General features: G+C 41.8%; 1 protein-coding gene across 5 annotated transcripts in view; it reads right to left on the reverse strand.

The window, feature by feature from the left end:
- Nucleotides 1-24,486, reverse strand: part of msh3 (mutS homolog 3 (E. coli)) — a 270,075-nt gene that overhangs the window by 171,722 nt on the left and 73,867 nt on the right. For all 5 annotated transcript variants that reach the window (XM_059644779.1, XM_059644778.1, XM_059644780.1 and 2 more), the window contains exons 12-16: nt 24,169-24,278; nt 21,205-21,337; nt 15,316-15,503; nt 12,840-13,008; nt 3,914-3,978 (exon numbers count right to left, since the gene is read on the reverse strand). In XM_059644779.1, the coding sequence (XP_059500762.1) occupies nt 3,914-3,978; nt 12,840-13,008; nt 15,316-15,503; nt 21,205-21,337; nt 24,169-24,278 (665 nt within the window). The remainder of the gene's footprint in view (nt 1-3,913; nt 3,979-12,839; nt 13,009-15,315; nt 15,504-21,204; nt 21,338-24,168; nt 24,279-24,486) is intronic.

Here is a 24,486-nt window from a genome sequence, read left to right on the forward strand (position 1 = left end):
TCCTGTATACCTTTGTAGTGAAGTCTCCGTTCTCTTGTCTTTCTTCCATCGCATCCAGGGATGGGAGTTTGTGGTTTCCCTCCTCTCTTGTAAATTTGATTCCTCTGTGTATGGTGTTGATGAGTTGGGGAGTGTTCTCAATTTCTGTTCTTTTCATAATTACCAAAGTGTTGTCCACGTATCTAATCCAGGGCTTGGGTTAGGTCTGTGGGAGGGCTGTTTGTTCCACTCTTTGCCTGACTGCCTCAGATACCAATCCGGAGATGGGCGAGTCCATGGGAGCCACATTGATCTACTCATATATCTTATCTTCGAATGTCGAGTGGGTTATTAAGCACAAGTCCAATTGTTTGAGTACTCAGCATTTGTTGATCTGTTCCTTATTCTGTCATCTGTTGTGTCTGTTTAGTAGGGTGGGTATGGTTTCTTTGGCTATACTTCTGTCAAATGATGTAAACAATGATGGTCTCATTCGTTGTAACATCACTACTACCTTGTCTACTTTTGTGCTCTTCATGTTGTCCAGGAATTCTTGTGTTGATTGTATGAGTGTCTTGAACTACTGAATAGATGTTTAAGCTTTTGTTGTAGTTCTTTTGCTAGTTTGTGTGATGGAGTTCAACATTGCATATATTTTCTTTCAAGTTGATGTTAAGCCTTAACTTCCCTGGGTAACCATAGCTGATTCATCCCAATCCTGGAATCCTTTCCCTTCACTGGACAATGTCAGAGAACACTCAATACCGGGTAATGAAATGTGAGGCTGGATGAACACAGCAGGCCCAGCTGCATCTCAGGAGCACAAAAGCTGACGTTTCGGGCCTAGACCCTTCATCAGAGAGACCCTTCATCAACACTCAATACCGGGTTATAGTCCAACAGGTTTATTTGAAATTACAAGCTTTTGGAGCATAGCCCCTACATCAGGTGAAGTGAGAGAGAAGAGCACTCAGACACAGAATTTATGGGCCGAGAGATCAAAAGAGCATACAAGCACTGAGTACAGTGCCAAATAATAAGTCCCTGCAGGTCAGCCAAAGTGTTAGACAGCTAATAAAGTGTAAACAGCTGAATAACAAGTGAAGGAACAACCGACAATCCAATTAAATGAGGGACACAGATAATTACAAAAAATCAAAAATAAGGTGGTGTTGGAAACAAATGACTGGAACATCATGATAGATATAAGAGTCACATGCCAAGGGTCTATCCAAAGTCATAAGTAATCCAAAACTGTACAAACTAATTAAGATAGGGAGATCATTATCCAGGCGATGTCTTTGCTGTGAGTCATGATCTTTCTGTTTTAAAAGTCAGCTATTGCACTTTAACCATCTATACTGCTAAAACTCTTCCCCAGTCCACTCCAGCTAGCTCAAACCTTTCTGATTACTATTATTTAAATGAGAGGAATATTTCCAATTCGCACTGCCCTTTGTGTGAAAAGGTGTTTCCTGACTTCATTTTTAATATAAAGCATCCTTCCATTAAAGCTGAAACGAGTCTAATGACAACTCTATCCTGGACAAGATGTTCTCAAATATGTTCAGTCTAATTGGAACCACTTCGACTGATCTATTTGCCTGGTTTATCTCCACCAGTCTCCATGACATACAGCCTGAGAAAATTCTCTGTCAGGTTTCTTCATAATTCTTTCTTAAGTTTATATATGTTTTGCAAGTAGGAGCAGACAAAACATTTACTTGAAGTTTGCAGTTACACTTCCCCTCCTTCCCCCTGCTGAATATTGCGATGTTTCCCTTCACTGTTGCTTTTGCCGTGCTTTCATTGCACCAAATCATTAAATGTGACATATAAAAAAATTGACCAGTCGAAGGGCAAAGTTAAAATTTGTTAAAGGACAAAATACATGATTCTGGCGTTTGCTTGGCCTTTACACCCTTTCTATTCTGCTCACAAACTAACTCAAAGTTTGAAAAGTGCAGAAAATTAAGTGCCTGTTACGTACAACACCACAATAAGTTTCAGTGAACTTTTACATACATCTATCAATCTCCTCATGCTAATGAATTTTCATCCATAAAATGGTGTAGGCACGGTAGTTCAGTGGTTAGCACTACCAAAAAAATGTTACTGGAAAAGTTCAGCAAATCTGGCAGCATCTGTGGAGGAGAATACAGCACCAGGGACCCAGGTTTGATTCCACTCTCAGACTGTGTGGAGTTTGCATATTGTCCCCATGTCTGCTTGGGTTTCCTCCCACAGTCCAAAGATGAGCAGGCTAGGTGGATTGGTCATGTTGTATTGCCTGTAGTGTTCAGGGATGTGTAGATGAGGTGGGTTATCGGGGGATGGGTCTGGGTGGGATGCTTGGAGCGACAGTGTGGACTTGTTGGGCTGTAGGGCCTGTTTCTATACTGTGGGGATTCTATATAAAAATAAATAGATTGCATCATCCATAAAATAGTGTAGGCATGGTGATTCAGTGGGCAGCACTACTAAAACAAAGTTACTGGAAAAGCTCAGCAAATCTGGCAGCATCTGTGGAGGAGAACACAGTACCAGGGACCCAGGTTTGATTCCACATTACAACCACATATTCTTCTGGTGTTTAATTGCATTTTACCTCTAGTTCCTTGAATAGATTTTTATAGACAAGCTTCTCCAATTGAAAGCTTCTGAATCTGCATAAACGATTAAATGAATTATAAAGTCAGAGTTCTGTGTTATAGAGTCATATTCAGTCATACTGAAGAAACACATCATTTAGGTTCGGTGCTTTTCTTGAGATCTAACAATTTATGCAACTTTACATCTTTTTAAAGTTCAAGCAAATTCAAATGTATTTGGGAACATACTTGGGCATAACTTCATATCCTCAAAACAGACCTAACAATCGGCTCTTTTGCAAATCTGATCTCCAGGTTGCGTCTAAAGGAGGAAACCCCAAGGAGCAAGAAAGTAATAGACCTTAGAACAGAAAATGCAGTCTGGTTTGATCATTATTTTAAGCAAACAATTCTAAATCATGCTTAAAATCTCACAGTATCACAGAATATGATTACCATGGTAACACACAGCCAAAGGTAAAAGGATTAGAGACTACCGTACTTTTCTTAAAAGTCGATTGCTACCTTTTTTTTTAAAATGAGGTCATCCTAATTATTTTTTTCTTATCCATTCACAGGATGAGGGCATCGCTGCCTAGGCCAGCATTTATTTCCCCATCGGGCAGTTAATAGTCAACCACATTACTGTGGGTCTGGAGTTACATGAAGGCCAGACCAGGTTGTATAGCAGTTTCCTTCCCTAAAGGGCATTACAGAGCCAGGTGATTTTTTTCCCCCGACAATCAACAATGGATTCATGGTCCTCACTAGATTCTTAATTCCAGATATTTGTTGAATTCAAATTTCACCATCTGTTGTGACAGGATTTGAACCCTGATCCCCAGAACGTTACCTGGGTCTCTGAATCAACAGTCCAGCAATAATACCAAGAGGCCGTTGCTCCCCTAACTGGCTACATTGAAAGTCAAAATTAGAATCTGCATAATGCTAGCTTGGAGTCTCTACTGACTTGGGCACACCACATATTGAAGGAGTTCCAGGGCACTGCCTTTCAGATTAGACTTTAAACCAGATATGACAACTTAGTATAACAGATCCTATGACGGTATTTGAAGAGCAGAGAGTTCTACTGTTCCCTAACCAATATTCATCACTATTTGTGTTTTACTTGCTGTATACTAAGTGACTGTCACATTTATCTACATAACATCATATGTCAAAGATATTCCATTATTGTAGTGTGCTTTCAGATGTCATGAGTAGGTAATTACATAATTCCACATTCTTGTTTAGTATAAGCTCAAGTCTATAGTTAATATTGATACTCTAGACTGTTAAAATAGCCTATATAATCCAAAACTTTGAATTTGATTCATGCGTACCTTGAAATTTGTGTCCAATCAGCTGGAATGATGGATAGTAGAGAACTTTTGACTTCTATCAGAAACTGGAAGTAAAAACAGGAATGAGAACTTTTTACAAGTAACTAAAATGTACTATTGTGCAACAATATTGCAATGGAAACTTGTATCCTTTCCAACTGTCACCATACTTTATTCAGATTCAGATGGTCTCTGTATCACAGATGGTGCTGCATTTACAATGCTGTAGCATTCTCACAATAGAACTATTTTCATGTGAATTAGGTGTCTCTTAAATTCTACTCTCAGAAGGAAGATACGTGCATGAGGGTACGTATATACAGACACCATTTTTAATTTTTAAACCTGATATTGGCAAAAAATATCAACAGTAATCAAATGTATCTAGCTGCAGCTTTTTCTTTCTTTGAAATAGGGAATAATGAGAGAGGCAGGAACAACGACAAGCAACGAGCCAGGGGAAAGAAATCATGAAACAAAGAGTTCCGGGTAAAGCTACTTCAAACTGTTCTTTGCTGTTCTCCATTATTAAACCCAATATTGCAATAATCACTTTTACACATGTTCTCCCACAAATACTCGCTCCACTTTGCACAACTCAAACTGCAGCACCAGAAGAGTTTGTGGTGAAAAAGGCCCAATTTCTTGTGAAAAAAAGGGTTGGTTTTGAGCCCATAGTGAGATATATAATGGACTAGACTTCCTGGGAATTGGTAAATGCAGCCTTGATGTCAAGGGCTGTCTCACCTCACCGCTAGAGAACCTGGGTCAGGTTCCCTGTTGTCAGGTGTTATACCTGTATGGGAACTGGTTGGTTGGGGCTGCAGCTCGATCTGAAGCACCGATTTTCAGTGCTATTGCCAGAATATTGTCAGGGCTCATGGACATTTCAGCTTCTAGTGCCTTCAACTATCTCTTGATTCAAGTGGAGTGTATAAAATTTGCTGAAGGCTGACTTCTTTGATGCTGAAGATCTTGGGAGGAGATCAGATGGTTCCCCCACTCAGCACTTCTGGCTGTATTCAGATGCAAATACTTTAAGCCAATCTTTTGCATTGATGTGAAGGACTCCCCGTTCATCGGGGATGGGGTTAATTGTGGAGCTGAATCCTCCAGTGAGGTGTTTAGTTGACCACCACTGTTCACAGCTGGAAGTGGCAGGACCTCAGCGCTTAGATCCTATCAATTGGAAGATCATTTAACCCCATCTACACCACCCTACCTCTGATGACACACAAGTTGCCCAGTACCATACATTTACCAGGTTGACACCTCACTTTTAGGGATGAGTGGTGTTCCTCCAGGTTTGCCCTCTTGCACTCAAATGAACTGAGATTGATCTCCCAGGTTCAAGATAAATACATCAAGGCAAGGTATATCCCACATAAGGATACAGACTGTTGTTGAATACAATAGTGCTTCTTAGCCTGCTTCCATCTAATATGGTAATGACCTTATCCTTTCACCCCCTTCATGCAACCTTCCACCAGTCAAAAGTTGGTTCCCATTCCCTGCCTACTTGTTTAAACCTACAATCAACCAAACCCAATAGCATATACACATTTGGCTTCATCTGGCTTAAGCTTGTCAGCAGCAAGCTTCTCTTAATCTCAAAACAAGGTTCATAAACACAGTCAATATGAACTTCTATTATTGAATGTTATGATGGAAGAAGATTAAATTGAACACTTGAAAGAATGTTTGCAGAATGCATCCAAGGTGCAACTGGGAAACATACACAATGAACATATCTCAACACATTGCAATCGGATCCTCAAGTAAAACAGACTGTTAGTGCTCAGGCAAATACAGCGAATGACCAACCAATGGGACACGGATGAGGATGATGCAGGCCTATCATTGAAGGGTGAGATTTTCCCCATTTCACTACAAATATCACTGAAAATGAATTAGTAATACAGGCTGTGTTAGCACACTGCCAACCTAAGGCTGCTGTTGAACAGTCTTAGAATTCAATTAAGAGATGTGGAAAGTGAATGAGGCACATTATATTAACTCTGCATATTTTTCAATAATTTGGTTGTGGAGTTTATTTAAAAAGGTGGTGACATGATAAGGCCAGTACTGCACACAGACTGCAGCAGTTCTAAGATAATGCCCAGTCATTAACTTGCCAAGAACAGCTTTCCTATTTTTCCATGGAATGTGGGTGTTCACTGGCAAGACCGGCATTTGTTGACAACCCAAATTAACCCTGAACTGAGTGCATTGTCCAACATTTCAGAGGGCAAGTTAAAGAGTTAACCACACATTGCTCCCCCTACAACCACACATCAACGAATACCAGTCACGGTTGGACATAGAGCAGTTTTTCCGCCGTCTTCGCCTCCATGCCTACTTCTTCAACCGGGAACCTAACCCTCCTTCCACTGCCCCCTTCACCTGCTTCCAACACAAGTCCTCCGCCTGGACACCACCCCCAGGCCTCCTACCCTCCCTCGACCTCTTCATCTCCAACTGCCGTCGTGACATTAATCACCTCAACCTCTCCACCCCTCTCACCCACTCCAACCTCTCCCCCACAGAACGGGCAGACCTCCGCTCCAACCCCAACCTCACCGTCAAACCCGCAGACAAGGGTGGCGCAGTGGTAGTATGGCGCACTGACCTCTACATTGCTGAGGCCAGACGCCAACTCTCTGACACCACCTCCTACCGCCCCCTCGATCATGACCCCACACCCGAGCACCAAACCATCATCTCCAACACCATTCACGACCTCATCACCTCAGGGGACCTCCCACCCACAGCCTCCAACCTCATTGTTCCCCAACCCCGCACAGCCCGTTTCTATCTCCTTCCCAAAATCCACAAACCTGCCTGCCCTGGTCGACCCATCGTCTCAGCCTGCTCCTGCCCCACCGAACTCATCTCCACCTATCTGGACTCCATTTTCTCCCCTTTGGTCCAGGAACTCCCCACCTACGTCCGTGACACCACCCACGCCCTCCACCTCCTCCAGGACTTCCAATTCCCTGGCCCCCAACACCTCATATTCACCATGGACGTCCAGTCCCTGTACACCTGCATTCCGCATGGAGATGGCCTCAAGGCCCTCCGCTTCTTCCTGTCCCGCAGGCCCGACCAGTCCCCCTCCACCGACACTCTCATCCGCCTAGCTGAACTCGTCCTCACACTCAACAACTTCTCTTTTGACTCCTCCCACTTCCTACAGACTAAGGGGGTGGCCATGGGCACCCGCATGGGCCCCAGCTATGCCTGCCTCTTTGTAGGCTACGTGGAACAGTCCCTCTTCCGCACCTACACAGGCCCCAAACCCCACCTCTTCCTCCGGTACATTGATGACTGTATCGGCGCCGCCTCTTGCTCCCCAGAGGAGCTCGAACAGTTCATCCACTTCACAAACACCTTCCACCCCAACCTTCAGTTCAGCTGGGCCATCTCCAGCACATCCCTCACCTTCCTGGATCTCTCAGTCTCCATCTCAGGCAACCAGCTTGTAACTGATGTCCATTTCAAGCCCACCGACTCCCACAGGTACCTAGAATACACCTCCTCCCACCCACCCTCCTGCAAAAATTCCATCCCCTATTCCCAATTCCTCCGCCTCCGCCGTATCTGCTCCCACGATAAGACATTCCACTCCCGCACATCCCAGATGTCCAAGTTCTTTAAGGACCGCAACTTTCCCCCCCACAGTGATCGAGAACGCCCTTGACCGCGTCTCCCGTATTTCCCGCAACACATCCCTCACACCCCGCCCCCGTCACAACCGCCCTAAGAGGATCCCCCTCGTTCTCACACACCACCCTACCAACCTCCGGATACAACGCATCATCCTCCGACACTTCCGCCATCTACAATCCAACCCCACCACCCAAGACATTTTTCCATCCCCACCCCTGTCTGCTTTCCGGAGAGACCACTCTCTCCGTGACTCCCTTGTTCGCTCCACACTGCCCTCCAACCCCACCACACCCGGCACCTTCCCCTGCAACCGCAGGAAATGCTATACTTGCCCCCACGCCTCCTCCCTCACCCCTATCCCAGGCCCCAAGATGACATTCCACATTAAGCAGAGGTTCACCTGCACATCTGCCAATGTGGTATACTGCATCCACTGTACCCGGTGCGGCTTCCTCTACATTGGGGAAACCAAGCGGAGGCTTGGGGACCGCTTTGCAGAACACCTCCGCTCAGTTCGCAACAAACAACTGCACCTCCCAGTCGCAAACCATTTCCACTCCCCCTCCCTTTCTCTAGATGACATGTCCATCATGGGCCTCCTGCACTGCCACAATGATGCCACCCGAAGGTTGCAGGAACAGCAACTCATATTCCGTCTGGGAACCCTGCAGCCTAATGGTATCAATGTGGACTTCACCAGTTTCAAAATCTCCCCTTCCCCTACTGCATCCCTAAACCAGCCCAGTTCGTCCCCTCCCCCCACTGCACCACACAACCAGCCCAGCTCTTCCCCCCCACCCACTGCATCCCAAAACCAGTCCAACCTGTCTCTGCCTCCCTAACCGGTTCTTCCTCTCACCCATCCCTTCCTCCCACCCCAAGCCGCACCTCCATCTACCTACTAACCTCATCCCACCTCCTTGACCTGTCCGTCTTCCCTGGACTGACCTATCCCCTCCCTACCTCCCCACCTATACTCTCTCCACTTATCTTCTTTACTCTCCATCTTCGGTCCGCCTCCCCCTCTCTCCCTATTTATTCCAGTTCCCTCCCCCCATCCCCCTCTCTGATGAAGGGTCCAGGCCCGAAACGTCAGCTTTTGTGCTCCTGAGATGCTGCTGGGCCTGCTGTGTTCATCCAGCCTCACATTTTATTATCTTGGAATTCTCCAGCATCTGCAGTTCCCATTATCTCTAACCACATTGCTGTTGTCTTGAGTCACATGTTGGCCAGACTGCAAGACAGATATCTTTCCCTAAAGGACATCAGCAATTCGAGTCGGGTTTTATGGCAATCCAGTTATTTTCATGGTCACCATTACTGTCACTGGAATTTTAAATTTGCTGATACTGACTTTCAAAGGCATCATTCTCTCAGGGTTTTTAAGGATCTTCCCCTCAACTTAGAACAGAAAGACTGAAAATCCTCATGGAAATTCTCACCCTCAAGCCTGAAAACTAAGTCCAAGTTTAGATTCAAATTCACATTATCCCTTTGCAGAATAAGCAAAAGGATACGGAACAGGATCATAACCACAAACTACACGCCTTGGGTGAAATTACTGAATCAGTGAATTAGCTTTTTAAAAAAGTGTACCAGCTTTGAATGTGTTAAATTGTCGTACTATCATCACTGCCTATAACAAAAAAAAGCTTTATTCCTTTAAAAAGATATTGTGATTTGGTTTGCAAACCTTTTAACTGTCCAATTACACTGTAACAAACAATTATAGCTCTAAAATATTTCTGAAAATGGCTATTATATTAACACTTATTATCATGCCAAACACACTTCTCTGACACAGCAATGATTCCAACTATATTTAAAATAAATTCATTTTACCTCCATTTGATAGATTGTGCAATACTGATATTAGACTCATTAGCCATACATCATGGAAGCAGACCTCCTGCCCAAATCATCCATGCCGATCAGGTTCCCTAAGCTGAACTAGTCCCATTTGCCTGCATTTGGCCCATATCCCTCTAAACCGTTCGTATTCATGTACCTGCACAAATGTTTTTAAATGTTGTAATTGACCCTCTACCATTTCCTTCTTCACCATCCTGTCTATCTGTGACGCCACTTTCATGGAACTATGTACCTGCACCCCTAGGTCTCTCTGTTTGACAAAACTCCCCAAAGCCCTAGCATTAACTGTGTAAGTCCTGCCCGGGTTGTCTTACCAAAATGCAACACTTCACATTTATGTGAATTAAACTTCTTCCACCAATCCTCGGCCTACTGGCCCAGTTGATCGAGATCCCATGGTACTCTTAAATAACCTTCTTTGCTGTACATTCTACATAAACTTTGGTGTCATCAGCAAACTTACTACCATGTCTCCTATTTCTGATCCAAATTGTTTATACAAGTCACAAACAACAGTAGAACCAGAACCGAAGCTTGCAGCACACCACTGGTCACAAGCCTCCAGTCTGAAAAACAACCCTCTATCACCACCCCAGGTCTCCTACCGTCAAACCAATTCTGTAACAAATGGGCTCACTCTTCCTCGATCCAATGTGGTCTAAGTCTACTAGCCAGTCTCCGTGCAGTACCTTTTCGAAGGCCTTGCTGAAGTTCATGTTGACCACATCAACCACATTCCCCTCGTCTATCTTCTTGGTCACCTCTTCAAAAAAACTCAAACAAATTTGTGACTCACGATTTCCCACACACAAAGCCAAGCTGTTTATTTCTGCTCAGTCTCTGTCTTTCCAAATGCATGTAGATCCTGTCTCTCAGAATTCCATCCACAAATTACCCGCCACTGATGTTAGGTTCACTAGTTTGTAGTTCCCTGGATCTTCCTTGCAGCCTTTCTTAAATAGTGTCACAACATTAGCCACCCTCCAGTCTCCCAGCACCTGGTTCGCTGCAGTTGATGACACAAATATCTTGGCAAGGGGCCTCGCAATATTCTTCCCTAGCTTCCTACAATGTTCTAGGTTACATGTGATCAGGTCTGGGGGATTTATCTATATTTATGTGTTTTAAGACCTCCAGCGCCTTCTCCTCTGAAATGTTCATTCTTTTCATCTCAACAGTATTTACTTCCCAGAGTTCCCTGGCTTCCATGTCTTTCTCCACAGTAAATACTGATGTGAAATATTCATTAAGAATCTCACCCATCTCCTCTGTCTTCATTTATAGACAACCTTGTTGATCTATAAAAGGATCCTATTCTCGAGTTACTCTTTTGCCTCTAATATATTTGTAGAGCCTCTACGGATTCTCCTTTACCTTATCTGCTAAAGCTACCTCATGTCCCCTTTTTGCCCTCCTGATTTCCCTCTGAAGTATACTCCTACAGCCCCCTATACTCTTAGAGAGATTCACTTGATCCCTACTGCCTATACCTGACATATGCTTCCTTCTTTTTCTTGACTCAATAATTGTAGTCATCCACTATTTCCTGCTCATCAGCCTTATCTTTCACAGTAACAGGAATATGCTGGCCTTGAACTCTGGTTATCTTATTTCTGAAAGCCTCCCACTTGCCAGAAATCCCTTTACCTGCAGACAGCCTCCCCAGTTGGGACAGCACGGTGGCTCAGTGGTTAGCACTGCAGCCTCACAGCGCCAGGGACCCGGGTTCAATTCCAGCCTCGGGTAACTGTCTGTGTGGAGTTTGCGCATTCTCCCCGTGTCTGCGTGGATTTCCTCCAGGTGCTCCAGTTTCCTCTCAGTCCAAAGATGTGCAGGCTGGGTGGATCGGCCATGCTAAATTGCCCATAGTGTTCAGGGGTGTGGAGGTTATAGGGGGATGGGTCTGGGTGGGATGCTCCAAGGGGTAGTGTGGACTTGTTGGGCCGAAGGGTCTATTTCCTAGGTGTAGGGAATCTAATCTAATCTAAAATCAACCTTTGATGGTTCCTATTTAATACCATCAAAATGGCCTTGCCTCAATTATAACTTTAATTTTAGATGCTGTCTATCCTTTCTCATAGCTAGTTTAAAACTAATAGAATTATGATCACCAGTCCCAAAGCGTTCCCCCATTGACACCTCAGTCACTTGCCCTGCCTTACTGCCCGAGAGGTGGTCTAGTTTTGTCCCTTCTCTAGGGGTCATTCACATGTTCGCTATTTTGCTTAATTTGCACATTCTTTGAAGCTACATTCATGCTGTGCGTTCATGTGACACACTGTGGTTTTATTTGATTTTATTCCTTAGAGAGCAAACAGTTCTCTGCTTATAGTTATAAAACGGCATTGTTTAAAAAGGAACAAAACCTAAACAGACCAGTTGCCACATGAATAACTCAGCTTGAAGTTGTAGCACTTCAACTTGAAGCACATTATTTGCTTTCAGCATTTTGTACAAAATAATAAACCGAATCAATTCCCACAAATTATTTTAAGTGAAACTCTTTCCCATCGGTACTTGTACCATTTATAACCGCTCTAATTCCTTTCCACATTACCATCACATAGAGAACAGAGATAAGTAATGTAAGCACCGACAGTGAATTCACTGTCTCAACTAGTGGTGATCGCAGGCAGAAAATCACCAAATTAAAATATCTGGCCTCCCAACAAAATGTACTACTGCCACAGTATGCAAAATATATCACAACGGGGCCCTGCAGTCAGGATAGTACCTCCTGAATCTCTAGCTTTTACTGTTGAATGACCTCCTACAACCTCTTCCATCAGGCAGTAGATACAAAAGCCTGAACACATGAATGAGCAGGTTCAGGAACAGCTTCTTTCTAGCCATTATCAGACAGCTGAATGAGCTCTATCTCAAATAATATAACCTGTATGCCTCTAAGTTTTTTTTGATCAATACATCCTTTGCTTGCTGCGATTAGCCTGTACCACTCATAAACAAAGCTTTTCACTGTATTTCAGTACAGATGGCAATAAGTCTAAATTAATCAAGCAACATTACTGCAATAGCATTCAGGGGTCCTGCTAACCAGAGTTGTGTGGAACATAATTGATGTTTTTTTTGTCAAGTTCAAACCCAAAAGATGAAATAACAGCTTTGACGATAGAGGGCAGGGTGACAGCCAGAATTTCTTCGTTCTGGAGATAAGACTGATGCAAACTAGGCTACATCGATGAACCATCCTTGCTTATCACAATATGACGATTGTGGGCTTTATGTTGCCAGTCTAAAATGGGGCATAAACATGCTTCAACAGTCCTGGGAAAAAAACGCGACTTCAACCTCAGCCGTCGCATTTAAAGGAAAGGAAAGTAATCAGTAGATCATTCTAGCCTGATTAAAACCAAACTCGGTTTACCTCTTGCCCTGAAACGGTCACATAATCTAAAGACGGTTTCTTCAGAATCAATCGGATCTCTCTGCGATGATCCTGCAGTCGGGAAAGAACCTCCTGAATCTCCAGCTTTCGCTGCTGAATGACAGGGAAGTCGGTGAGGTCTGTAAAGAGCTGCGTCTTATCACCTATCCTGCGAAAATGACAAGACACAAAGCATGAATATGTAGTCACTCTCCTTCAATGCCATGGGAGGCACATGAAAAAATACATCAAACACTGAATAATTTCAATGTTGTCGAAGACATTACATGTTAATGGTTTTTGGTTACAAGTTTACCATTGTTCGAGTTATAACATAGGATGCTCAAAGGACTTTATTTTTCAATTAACAACATTTTACTTATTTCTGAATACGATTAATCTAATTTTAAATTTCCGTTGTAATCACACTGTTTCTTTTTAAACAGTCCATTGGCTGGCTCTCTGCCAGTTCAAAGTTATGAGAGGCCAAATGCAGTGAAGATATCAATATTTTTGACCATATGTTGTTATGGAAACTGAGCCAGGATTATTTTGGAGAAACAATCAGATCTGGAGATTGGATGGGTGGGGAGGAAGAGAAAATAAAGCAAAGCATCATATTCCAACCCTAGGTCCAAAATGGCATTTGGCAAGGCATTTGTTTATCTTTTAAACAAAAATTGAATCGAAAAGAAAATGACAGAATTTCTGCATTGATTGAACGGCTCTTACAAAGTTCATCTCAGGGCTGGTCTCATCATGACAATCTTCAAACTGCTAAACCCCAACAGGCTGAAGAAGAACAAAATTTAGGGCTTACTTTCACTAGTTGAACAACAGAAGGCACAGGAAAATGGTTTGTATTTTCACTGGGTCAAAACCCAGGAATTCCATTCCCCCCTCCCAATGGCATTGTGGGTTTAACCAAGAGCGCATGGACAGCAGTAGCTGAAGATGGCAGCTCATCGCTACTTTCTCAAGGGCTGGGGCAGGAATCAAAACACGGCCCACAAGTTAATCTTAAAAAAAATCTTGAGCTGCAGCAGATCAGGGAGGTGGCTCCTTCTTCCGAACTTCACCATCACCACCTTCTCAAGAGAAATTAAGGATGGACATTTGGTACCCACTAACAACAAACAAGTAAAAGGAAGCCGGATGGAAAGAAAGAGAAACCAACGTAAACTAATGAGGACAATGTTAAACGGGCTGAAGGTTCAAGATAGGATGCTTGCAGAGAAAGGGATTCTGTTCTCAATGTATTTGGCAGTGCCAAGAAAATATTCATTTTCCATCATGAGCACCCTATTATTGGAATAAAACATTTCGAATCAGATCCAGCATGCCCAAGCAAGAACAAAGCCTTCTCCACCCTGCATCAACAATAGTCTGTGATTGTGAATAAACTAACCAAAACAGCATTGACAGAATAGATTATATTTATCTAGCATCTAAACTACATAAATAGCAAAATAAAAAATAACTGGACTAAGAGGAATGTAGAGACAAGGAAGATGCATGAATTACATATCCAAACAGGTTACTGAACATAGAACAGCACAGCACAGTACAGGCCCTTCAGCCCACAATGTTGTTCCAACTTATTTTCCTACTAAGATCAAACTGCCCTGCATACCCAACACTATACGATCATCAATGCGTTATATGTCAAACTGTAAATACCTCCAGCAGAAACAATAGCAGTACCATGAGAAAGAGGGGTTTCTTGTCAGCTACATCAAGGAAAGAACTTTGGAGCCTGCACCGTCACAAGAATTACAAACTACCACACGTGCTGCTGCAGCAACCCAGATGGAGGTAACTTTAACACATGCCCAGGGGGTCTCGGGGCTGAATCAAGATTGGGCCCTGATACTCACTCAGTGATAGTCAGAACTGCTAACACCGGAGTCAGAGACAACACAGTGTGGAGCTGGAGGAACACAGCAGACCAGACAGCATCAGAGGAGTAGAAAAACTGACGTTTTGGGTGCGGACCCAAAGAAGATGCAGTCTGGCCTGCTGTGATGCTCCAATTCAACACTGTGTTATCTCTGGGCCCTGATACTCAATTTGTTCAAAGCAGTGAGCTGCTGGCATCTGTGGAGCTTCCTAAAATAGTTCTCCACTTCTCTGCAAATCATTTTGGGCCATTTGCCTTGCCAGAAATGATTCACAAGTAAATCTTGAGGGTAGAAATGGAGAATATGAAAAGAGGCAAAATCAGGCAGTATGCTCCTCAGGATTGTTCTGTCATCTGAGGCCAGGGGTATTTTAACCCATTCTCCAGTGTTCAACATAGCCCTGCAAAACTACTTCTTTTTAATCACCTGAGAAAGCAGTGAAAAACAATCCGATTTTAATCTCAAAGAATCAAAGCATGAGGAAAAATTTCACTTCTCACCAATACAGAAACAGGTCAATTGAACAAGGTTACAAATACTAATCTGAAGTAAAGAAACCTTCCAGCTGAACGTACTTGGCTGCACTTTCATCCAAAATCTTTACGTAGTGATGCACAGGATCCAACAGCTGTGGCAGTTCCAACAAAATACTACGAAGGAGGGAGGAATTTAACTGGGCCTCAACAGCTGGAAGCAGGGCCTGGAAACCCACCTCCAAACCTGACAACGTGTGGACCAACTGGTAAAACTCCCATGTGGAACACTAAAACAAAAGACATTATTGGTTAGATACTTTGGAAGACACAGGATGAGCTTCAGTGCTTAGCTTGCGTTGCTGCCTTCAATCAGCGACCAAGATCAAAAACAACTTTGTTTGCTTCTGCATTGAGTATAGGTTCACACAAAATGACAGCCTGCAAGAAACTGAAAGAAATGCATACATCGCTCAGCTTTGCAAGCAGACTTTTATTCTGTGTTGTTGTCGTCTGAAGAGGCCAAATGGAAGACTAATGTTCTGGCTGGAGAGAACGTGTAACATCTTATACTAATCAGCAATCACCACACTGGGCACCTAAGCATACTATTCAAAATATCTTAAGGTTTAAAATATAACTATTTTTCTGAACAGTTGAATTTAAACATTGAAAAGTGACCTGCGTGAAGGCACACTGTGAACTAGGTATTTAATCGTATCACTATAAAACCTCTCTTGGCTCCATTAAAAGGTTTTTTTAAGAAGTGAGTTAAGCTATTTCCTAAATTAACAGCCACAGACATTCATACAAATCTATTAAACAAACCCACGTGCTAATAAGGTGAAGCAAGAATTCACCAGCAATGTGTTATGGTTGGAACCATAGGAAATGTATACTGTCTTAAAAAAATTGTTAACTGTGCCACAGTGAGTCTCGAAGCAGGATTATGAGGATGATCATCCAAAATTTGGATGGAGTGCAAGAAAGGCTGTCTAACTTCCCACAATGAAAAAGGCCAACATCTGGGGAATAATTGAGGCAAACCTAACATTTTCATTCACAAAGTCAGGTGGAAAAGTAAGTTGTGAGGAGGATGCAAAGAGGCTGTCAAGGTTTACAGACTGATTAAATGAATAAGAATAAAAGGTAACAGATTAAGTGCAACATAAGCAAATTTTTTTTAAGAATGTGAAGAGAATAATAATTCGAGGGATATTTGGAATCCTATGCAAATTACAAAGAATTAACAAATAATGAGGAAGGCAAGTGGTATTATCAATAACCTTTATTACAATGGGTTAAAACATAAGATTATTGCAGTTTTACCGCCATTATACAGGGCTATGTTTACCTTTTAAGGATATGTCTACATTAGAGGAGTGTAACAAATGTTCATCAGTTTTATTCACAAAGGTTTCCCATTGAGAAATTGAGCAGAACGGGCCTATGCTTTTTGGGATTTAGCAAAACAAGGCATGACCTCATTCAAACTGGGCAGGGTGGATGCTGGGATGCAGTTTTCTCTGGTCGAATGATAAAGCATCAGCCAGATAGGGCTGAGGCGCTTCTCCAAGAGTTCTGAATCTTTGGAAACCTCTATCCAAGAGCTGGGCATTCCCCTTCAATGAGTAACCTCAGGACTGAGGCTGACTGCTCTTTGGAGAATAAACAAAGAAAGAGAAATGGCTGTTAACTGCATATTAAATTAGAATTAGATCTATTTACAGTGCATTGAGCTTGGGAGTTGGGAGGTAATGCTGCGACTGTCCAGAACATTAGTTAGGCCACTGTTAGAATACTGTGTATAATTCTGGTCTTCCTGCTATAGCAAGGATGTTGTGAAATTTCAAAAGGTTCAGAAAAGATTTGCAAGGGTGTTGCCAGGGTTGGATGGTTTGAGCTACAGGGAGAGACTGAATAGGCTGGGGCTTTTCCCCAGAGACTGGGAGGCTGAGGGGTGACCTTATAGAGGGTCATGAAATCATGAAGGGCATGGATAGTGCAAATAGACAAGGTCTTTTCCCCGGGGCATGGAGTCCAAAACTAGAGGCTATAAGTTTAAAGTGAGCTGCCATAGGAAGTGGTGGATACTGGTACAATTACAACATTTAAAAGGTATCTGAATGGGTATATGAATAGGAAGGGTTTAATAGGGACATCAGCCAAATGGGATCAGAGTATTGACAGCATTAACCCTTTTCAATTTTTATAAAGTCCCATGAAAGAGTCCAAAGTCATGTTATCAGTTACTCTGATATAGTTTCACAAAACAGTTTCCAGAAAATAAACGATTTCATCAATATTTGCTTCAATGAACTGCAAAGGCAATTCTATCAGAGATAATGGGAACTGCAGACAGTGGAGAATCCAAGATAACAAAGTGTGAAGCTGGATGAACACAGCAGGCCAAGCAGCATCTCAGGAGCACAAAAGCTGACGTTTCGGATTCTACACTGGTTTACATCTTAGATTGGAAGCAGGTCAACGAGTAGTGAATTGCTTTTGCATAATTTCCATTTTACATGAAGCATGTATCATTTCACCAGTTAGTAATTTTGATGAAATTTGTTTGAATGAAGAGTGTGCTCGTTTCATCTATTTCTCAATTTACGGCTGGATCTACAACTTTCATAGGGAGATAATAAAACACAAAGGACTTCATAGCATAACAGTGTTAAATTAATGCTTCAATGATTAGAATTTCTGTAAAATCTGCCCATTAACTGTAGTTGTGCCAAAGGTTCACTGAACTCAAATACCAAATGGAGTTTCCGAGAGGGCAGGACCGCAGGTGGGATACCACGGGGTCCTAGTGCCAGCCAGTTTTCACGTTTACCACAATGGTTCCACCCCCTGACAAATTTGGAAGAGGTTAGCTCAGGAGTGGGGTTTGACAGTCATTCACCCATAAGCAGCAGGTATTAAACTGAGGCACGAAAATTCTGACACAACTGGAATTTGGCAATCTGGGGCAGAAATGAAAGGCTGATAGAATGAAGTCCCACTCTCAGTGACAGGCTGTGGGCTTTGTTTTTAAGATGCCTCTATCACTTCTCATTAACACTGCCCCCAAACACAACCAAATCCATCACCCTCAGGGCACCAACTCTGCATCTGCAATGAAGAATCAGCCAGATCCACAACCACAGGAGATACTGTGGAACAGTGCAGACATGGCTAGTATTTGAATACATACTTTGATCAGTATGAAGGTACTGTACTTCTATCTTGTGTGTGTCTCTGTGTCTCTCTCTCTCTCTCTCTCTCTCTCTCTCTCTCTGGCCTGCAAAATCAGTGGCATCTTTGACCAATTTTGAGACTGGACAATCACTGATTGACTGTGCAACCTCTGGAGCCCACCTACTGTGCTCAACTGGGCCGTGTGACTCCTCCTGGATCATAAATCAGCCAAATCAGAAACCACATTGACTGTCTGTGGAGAAAAGGCCAGTGTTAACGAGGTTCAAATCTAGTGCTAGAGGTCAGGATCCTATTACCCGGTGCATTTCTGTGTCCCTGTTAAAGCACAGTGTGAAGGTGGGCACCAAAACACACCTAGCCAAGGGGTTTTCACCTCAAAGCTAAAATCAAGCCAGTTTTCTCTTATTTTCACCACACTGATGGGCTAGGTATTACTAGTATTTTCATTTTCACTTAATTCTTGTCTAAAATAACATGGCAGTACTGCACACGACCTATTTCTTTCTCATCGCAAAGTTCCATTTTCATCCGACCACGAGTCATCAGTAATGCCGAGAACATTTGTATTTAACTGGAAGGATATCCCATTACAGCTCAAAAAGTCAAACATTTGACTGTTACTTCTACCTGAATATCATGCATAAACCAGGGTTTAATCCAAATCTGTTTCCTGATAAATTGCAAATTCATAATTCTCCTAATTGCTGAATGTTGAGGAGGCTTCCACAGCACTAAAATTACTCATATGCACAAAGATTATTTTCTCTTCCTCTTCCTAATAAATTTTCAAAGAGTATTATTGTAAAGAGACATTTTCTCAAAGCTTTTCAACTTTCACTCATCAGGACAATTTGCAAGAACACCAATTAAAGTGGAAAACAAACAGTTCAACTACAGGAGAGAAAGTGCCTATTGACTAACAGATAGATTCTGATTGGTAGAAGCATTGCTATGAAGGATACACTCATTAATAGTGATTGGCAGTTAACTGCCAGGCTTTGTTTAAATTATAGACCAGACGGGTTGAACCTGATTGATCAGGGAACTGTCTTGAGGGGGAAAAAAAACACATGGTTGTCATATTGTCTTGGGGAGTTTAAATGGATGCTGTGAATGGTCATGTTCTTTATGTTATTAATGTACATAGCTTCCAGTACATGGAAGCAGTTCACACTCTGAGCCTGGCTGACAATCCTAAATGGCAATGGTCTAATGATATTATCACTAGACTGTTAATGCAGAAACTCCGCTAATGTTCTGGGAATCCGAATTCAAATCCCGCCATGGTAGATGTTGGAATTTGAAATCAATAAAAGAAAACTGGAATTAAGAGTCTAATAATGACCATGAGTCCATTGTCGATTACTGGAAAAATCCATGTAGTTCAATAATGTCCTCTAGGGAAGGAAATCTGCCATCCTTACCTGGTCTGGGCTACATGTGACTCCAGACCTACAGCAATATGGTTAACTCTTAATTACCCTTGGGGTAATTAGGGGTGGGTAATAAATGCTGGCCTAGCTAGTGCTGCCCTCATCCCATGAGTGAATAGAAAAGATTGGATTTCAGTATAAATCTTCACACATTAGGAATTATCCAGTAGATATTGTCCAATTACAGAATCAATAACATATTTTAACCAACATGTAAATTAGAACAGGTAAACTGTATGTTGGATTTGTTGAAGTGTATACTAAACCCAAGGTCATACCATTTTCCTTTCCAAAGGTACTGGCAAACACTGAAGTGTGACACAGTCCTACAACTGAATGGGCATTTATGAGATACGACTGAACAGATCAATAATACGATTACTAGCTTATGCCATTCTTTACACTGGTCTGAACTGCAGAAATTTATTTCATTTTTTGATGTGGTCCATTTAAGCCACAATATTCTTCAACAGATTACTACACCACAAACAGTGTCCATTTAAAATGCATCCATACCATAAACCTATTTAATGAGAAGCTGTTAACATTGCAATTAGCAATATCACTAAACATTTCTCTGACCATTAAAAACAAAGGAATCTGTCCTTGCATATAGCTTCTTTTTTGGCATACCTTCAACCCACATTAAATGGGAAAAGATATTTGTTAGGCTTGAACTCCTCTTCTTCTGTCTATTCAACCATAAACCAGTGTGTGCTGTAGAAGGTGAATCCTAGCTGCTTTGGTGCAGAGATATTGCTTTTGGCCAAATGACTTGTTTGATTTTCACAAGTAACATGAATGTTTGGCACCATTGCAAAGTTTGTGGGCCAAACTGGTTGCGCATATCAGTGAATCCGTGTAAGGGACCACATGTTTCCCTTTTGGACTATAAACGGGAAAATGAAAGTTGGACATGGCTACAGTCAGAAAGAAAATTTATAAACACTGCTCCTGCTACAACTCAACAAAATAGGTGACAGCCATTCATTGGCTCATTTCTCAGGCAATGGCCTGTCTAATCAGAGCCAGACTCCATCTGCCTGATTTAAAATTTAAACACAGCTTGGCTGTTAATTTTCTAACATTAGCTAATTGGTACATTCTCCACGTCAAGACCTCTACTAATCAGAGCCTAGATGCCAATCAATCAGCACTCTCGTCAAATGCAGAATAACATTTGGTTCCACCTTGAATTGGTATCCTTGTGAATTTTCCCAATTACTACAAGATAAAAAGTTTCAAAAAAATGTATCTTTTGTCAGCAGTACTTCTGTACAACCGAATGATTGTTTTCAAAAGAGAAACTCCTCGAATGAATGAGGATTGATTCACGTGTATTTTGTTCGTGTACCTTCTTGTGGTAAATACTACAGATTCCTCTCTCCAGATCCGGGAGCTTAGACAGGAGCTTTTGGGTCTTTGCCAAGACAATGGAATCTGATGACAGAATTTCAGTGACTGCATCCAATCGATCATTAATTTCACTAGAAGTATAAAAAGAGAATTGAAGAAAGTCAATGATAACTTAAAATACTGTGATGAGCTAAACTATTCCATTGCTGGTGGGTCAGGTGAAAATGAACCAAGAAATCAGTGAGTACTTCCAAGCTGCCTCAGCCAGAAATACATCTCAAATATAATTCCTTTCAGGTTGTATGTCTACATTTTAATCAGAAACCAAATTAGTTGAGCTGTGTGATATAAATTGCTCAGTAATACTTCTCATGTCTGCGTGGTGATTCGAAGAACATTTACATGCTCAAAAGGGATTGAGGTGCTTAAAAGCACAATGGAATCAAAGTAATAGCAGCAAATATTTTTAATGTTATTTTGATTGCAGTTTATTTCTAACTTTGATACAATGAAAGGATGAGTTGCACAGACAAATGAGAAAGCATTCACTTATTTGTGTCGTACAGAAAATGGATATTCATTTACCCTTGCAGCTGCAGTTAATGTTACTGCATATGATCCTTGTTTACTGGATCGTACAACAGTGAGACATGACCAATATCGTGAGGATTACACAGAAAATATATACAAGAAGTTGCTAAAAAGGGACACCCCTACAGTTCTGAAAACATTTAATCAGGCAAACAGTCTTTGAGGTCAGTTTGACACAGACAGAAAATGGTTGAATTAACCACAGTTGGTACCAACAGACAACAAAACCCATGCAAAAATAATTAGTTCGCTTTTGCTTTCTGTGCCAAGGGATTTAGCAGTTGAAATTAAAGTTGAATAGCAGCACAAATCTCTAATCATCTGGACAATTCAGATCATAAACAAAAACAGCAACTAACATCCCAATGACATTCCCCTTCCCAAGTTACTACTTTGTAAGTAAACTAAACCAAAATTGTTCTCAAAACACAGACAATCCTCATCTGCCCCAAAAACGATGATAGTGGATCTTCTCTTTGAATTGTAATGGCAGTGTTCCCACAACTTTACTAAGTAAAGGAATTCAAATACATTGATCCAGTGACAATGAAGGAGTAACATTGTATGTTCAAGGCAGTGATGAATGAATTCAAGACAATGGTCTTCCCTTCACATTGCAATATCTTCATTGCAGTAAAGGTGGCAAAGGAAGGAGATGTAGTCAAAGTAATATTGGTGGACTGCTGGTGTGTATTCAGGAATTCATACATGTATTGTCAGCACTAATATGGAGATTCACACCTGTAGCAGGGGCACCAATTGACAGATTGCTTTGATATGGATGGTGTCAAATTTCGATGTTGTTGAGGTCACTCCATTCAGATGAACAGTGAATGTTTCGTCATGCATCTGGCACGTATCTTACAAATGCTGAATGGGATTTATTGGATTTTGAGGGGATCATAAGGTGAGACACTTAGCTCTGCCTGTTCTTGTTGGCTGGTCAATGTGACTTTCGATGCAATGACGAATCACAAGATGCTGACATCAGACTTTTTGCCCCATTGAAAATATTTTGCAAAAGAAAACAAAGTTGGAAATTTTTATAACATTCTCTTCTCATTTCCTCACATCTGATTTCCTCATTGTTGCTTTCCACAGAATCACGTCTTCTGTGCTGATCAGCAATACATAGACAAATGCTCAAATCCAATAGCTGACTCTCCACCTGCCATATTGTCACCTCTTTGGCTTTTCCACTCAGTCAACCCAAAAGGAGACAGTCAAGTAGCAATGCTATTTGCACAATGCAGAGCTACTTGCAAGTATATCTGAATAAATTTTAAAAGTGCTATCTTTGAACAGACTTACTTTGTATATAATACAGATCTGAAGTAAATAGATGCGATCTCCAGTTACTGCACATATGGACCGCTCCAAGTTTTCATAAGCCTATTACTTATGAAGAAAACACAATTCTCTTTGTAATCTATCACTTCTGTAATATTTTATGTACACACACACACACAATGTTTTCTTTGGTATGCAAAAAAAATTGGCACAACATCTCTGGCTGAAACTGTAACTAGATCTAATGATCAGTTCTTACACATTTCTCTCAATCCTTTAAACATAAATGAATTTAAATTGTAAGCAAGCTGCTATTGTTACATAATAATGGCATAGGCCATAATGGCAATAAAACAGAAACACAGAAGAGCCTCTTCTGCGGATATCTTACCCTCCATGAAACACTGCTGAAAACAAAATCATCCCACCCACAACAGATTGTTACTGATTAAAAAGGAGGATTTTCACTAGACTGCACTGTGCAGCACAAAAGGAGATTGGGTTCATCACAACAGGATAAGAGAATAAGTTTCAAGTGCAATGATCCGGACTGCCAAAATACCTACCACCTACAGATGTTTTTGATCACATTTGCCCTTCTTATAGGCATGTGCACACAACTGGAATGAGGTACAGAATATTTAATGTAGCTAAGCCGTAGGTCTTAGAACATCCAGAGGTTAATCTGCAGTGTTATCATCTCCACAAGCAACTGCATTAATTCCTAAGTCAGTTGCTTGCATCAATCCTTAAAAAAAATTAGAAGTGTGTCCTTTGAAATGATTGCAGATCAACCGTAATCCACATCCTTATCAGTCCAAGGTAGTCGCAAGCCTGCATCCCACTGTGGTTGGTGCAAACCTACAACGCACCGAGGTAGTCACAAGCCTAAGATGCACCGAGATAGTCGTAAACCTAAAGCACATGGAGGTAGTCGTAAACCTACGACATACTGAGGCAGTCATAAACCTAAAATGATCTGTCAGGATTTATCCTGAATTTTAATTCCAGTGAATTCAATCACCTAGCTTCAGCCCAACTCTCAATTAGTCTCAACATTGAACAACAAACTAAATCTCACCTTGCTTTCGTTAAAGGCTGTGCTACCCATTTCTTCAGAAGCCGTCTCCCAAAGGAATTCTGGGCATGATCAAGTACCCAAAGTAGACTACCTTTTGTTGTGCCAGTGGTCTACCGAGAGAAAGATTACACATTAGTTTGTGTATGCTTCCACGTCAAAATTTAATTTCACTTTATTTTACAAAAACCTTTGTTACAAGTTTTCTGTCCCTGTCACCACTAGTTCGAATTCCTACTGCATAACTGAAGAGTTAAGCAAATATAACATGGCCATTTTTCACCAAGGTGAATCTGAATTTTCATCATAAAGTTGTTCTTT

This window comes from Stegostoma tigrinum, chromosome 3 (assembly GCF_030684315.1).
Source record: "Stegostoma tigrinum isolate sSteTig4 chromosome 3, sSteTig4.hap1, whole genome shotgun sequence".
NCBI lineage: Eukaryota > Metazoa > Chordata > Chondrichthyes > Orectolobiformes > Stegostomatidae > Stegostoma > Stegostoma tigrinum.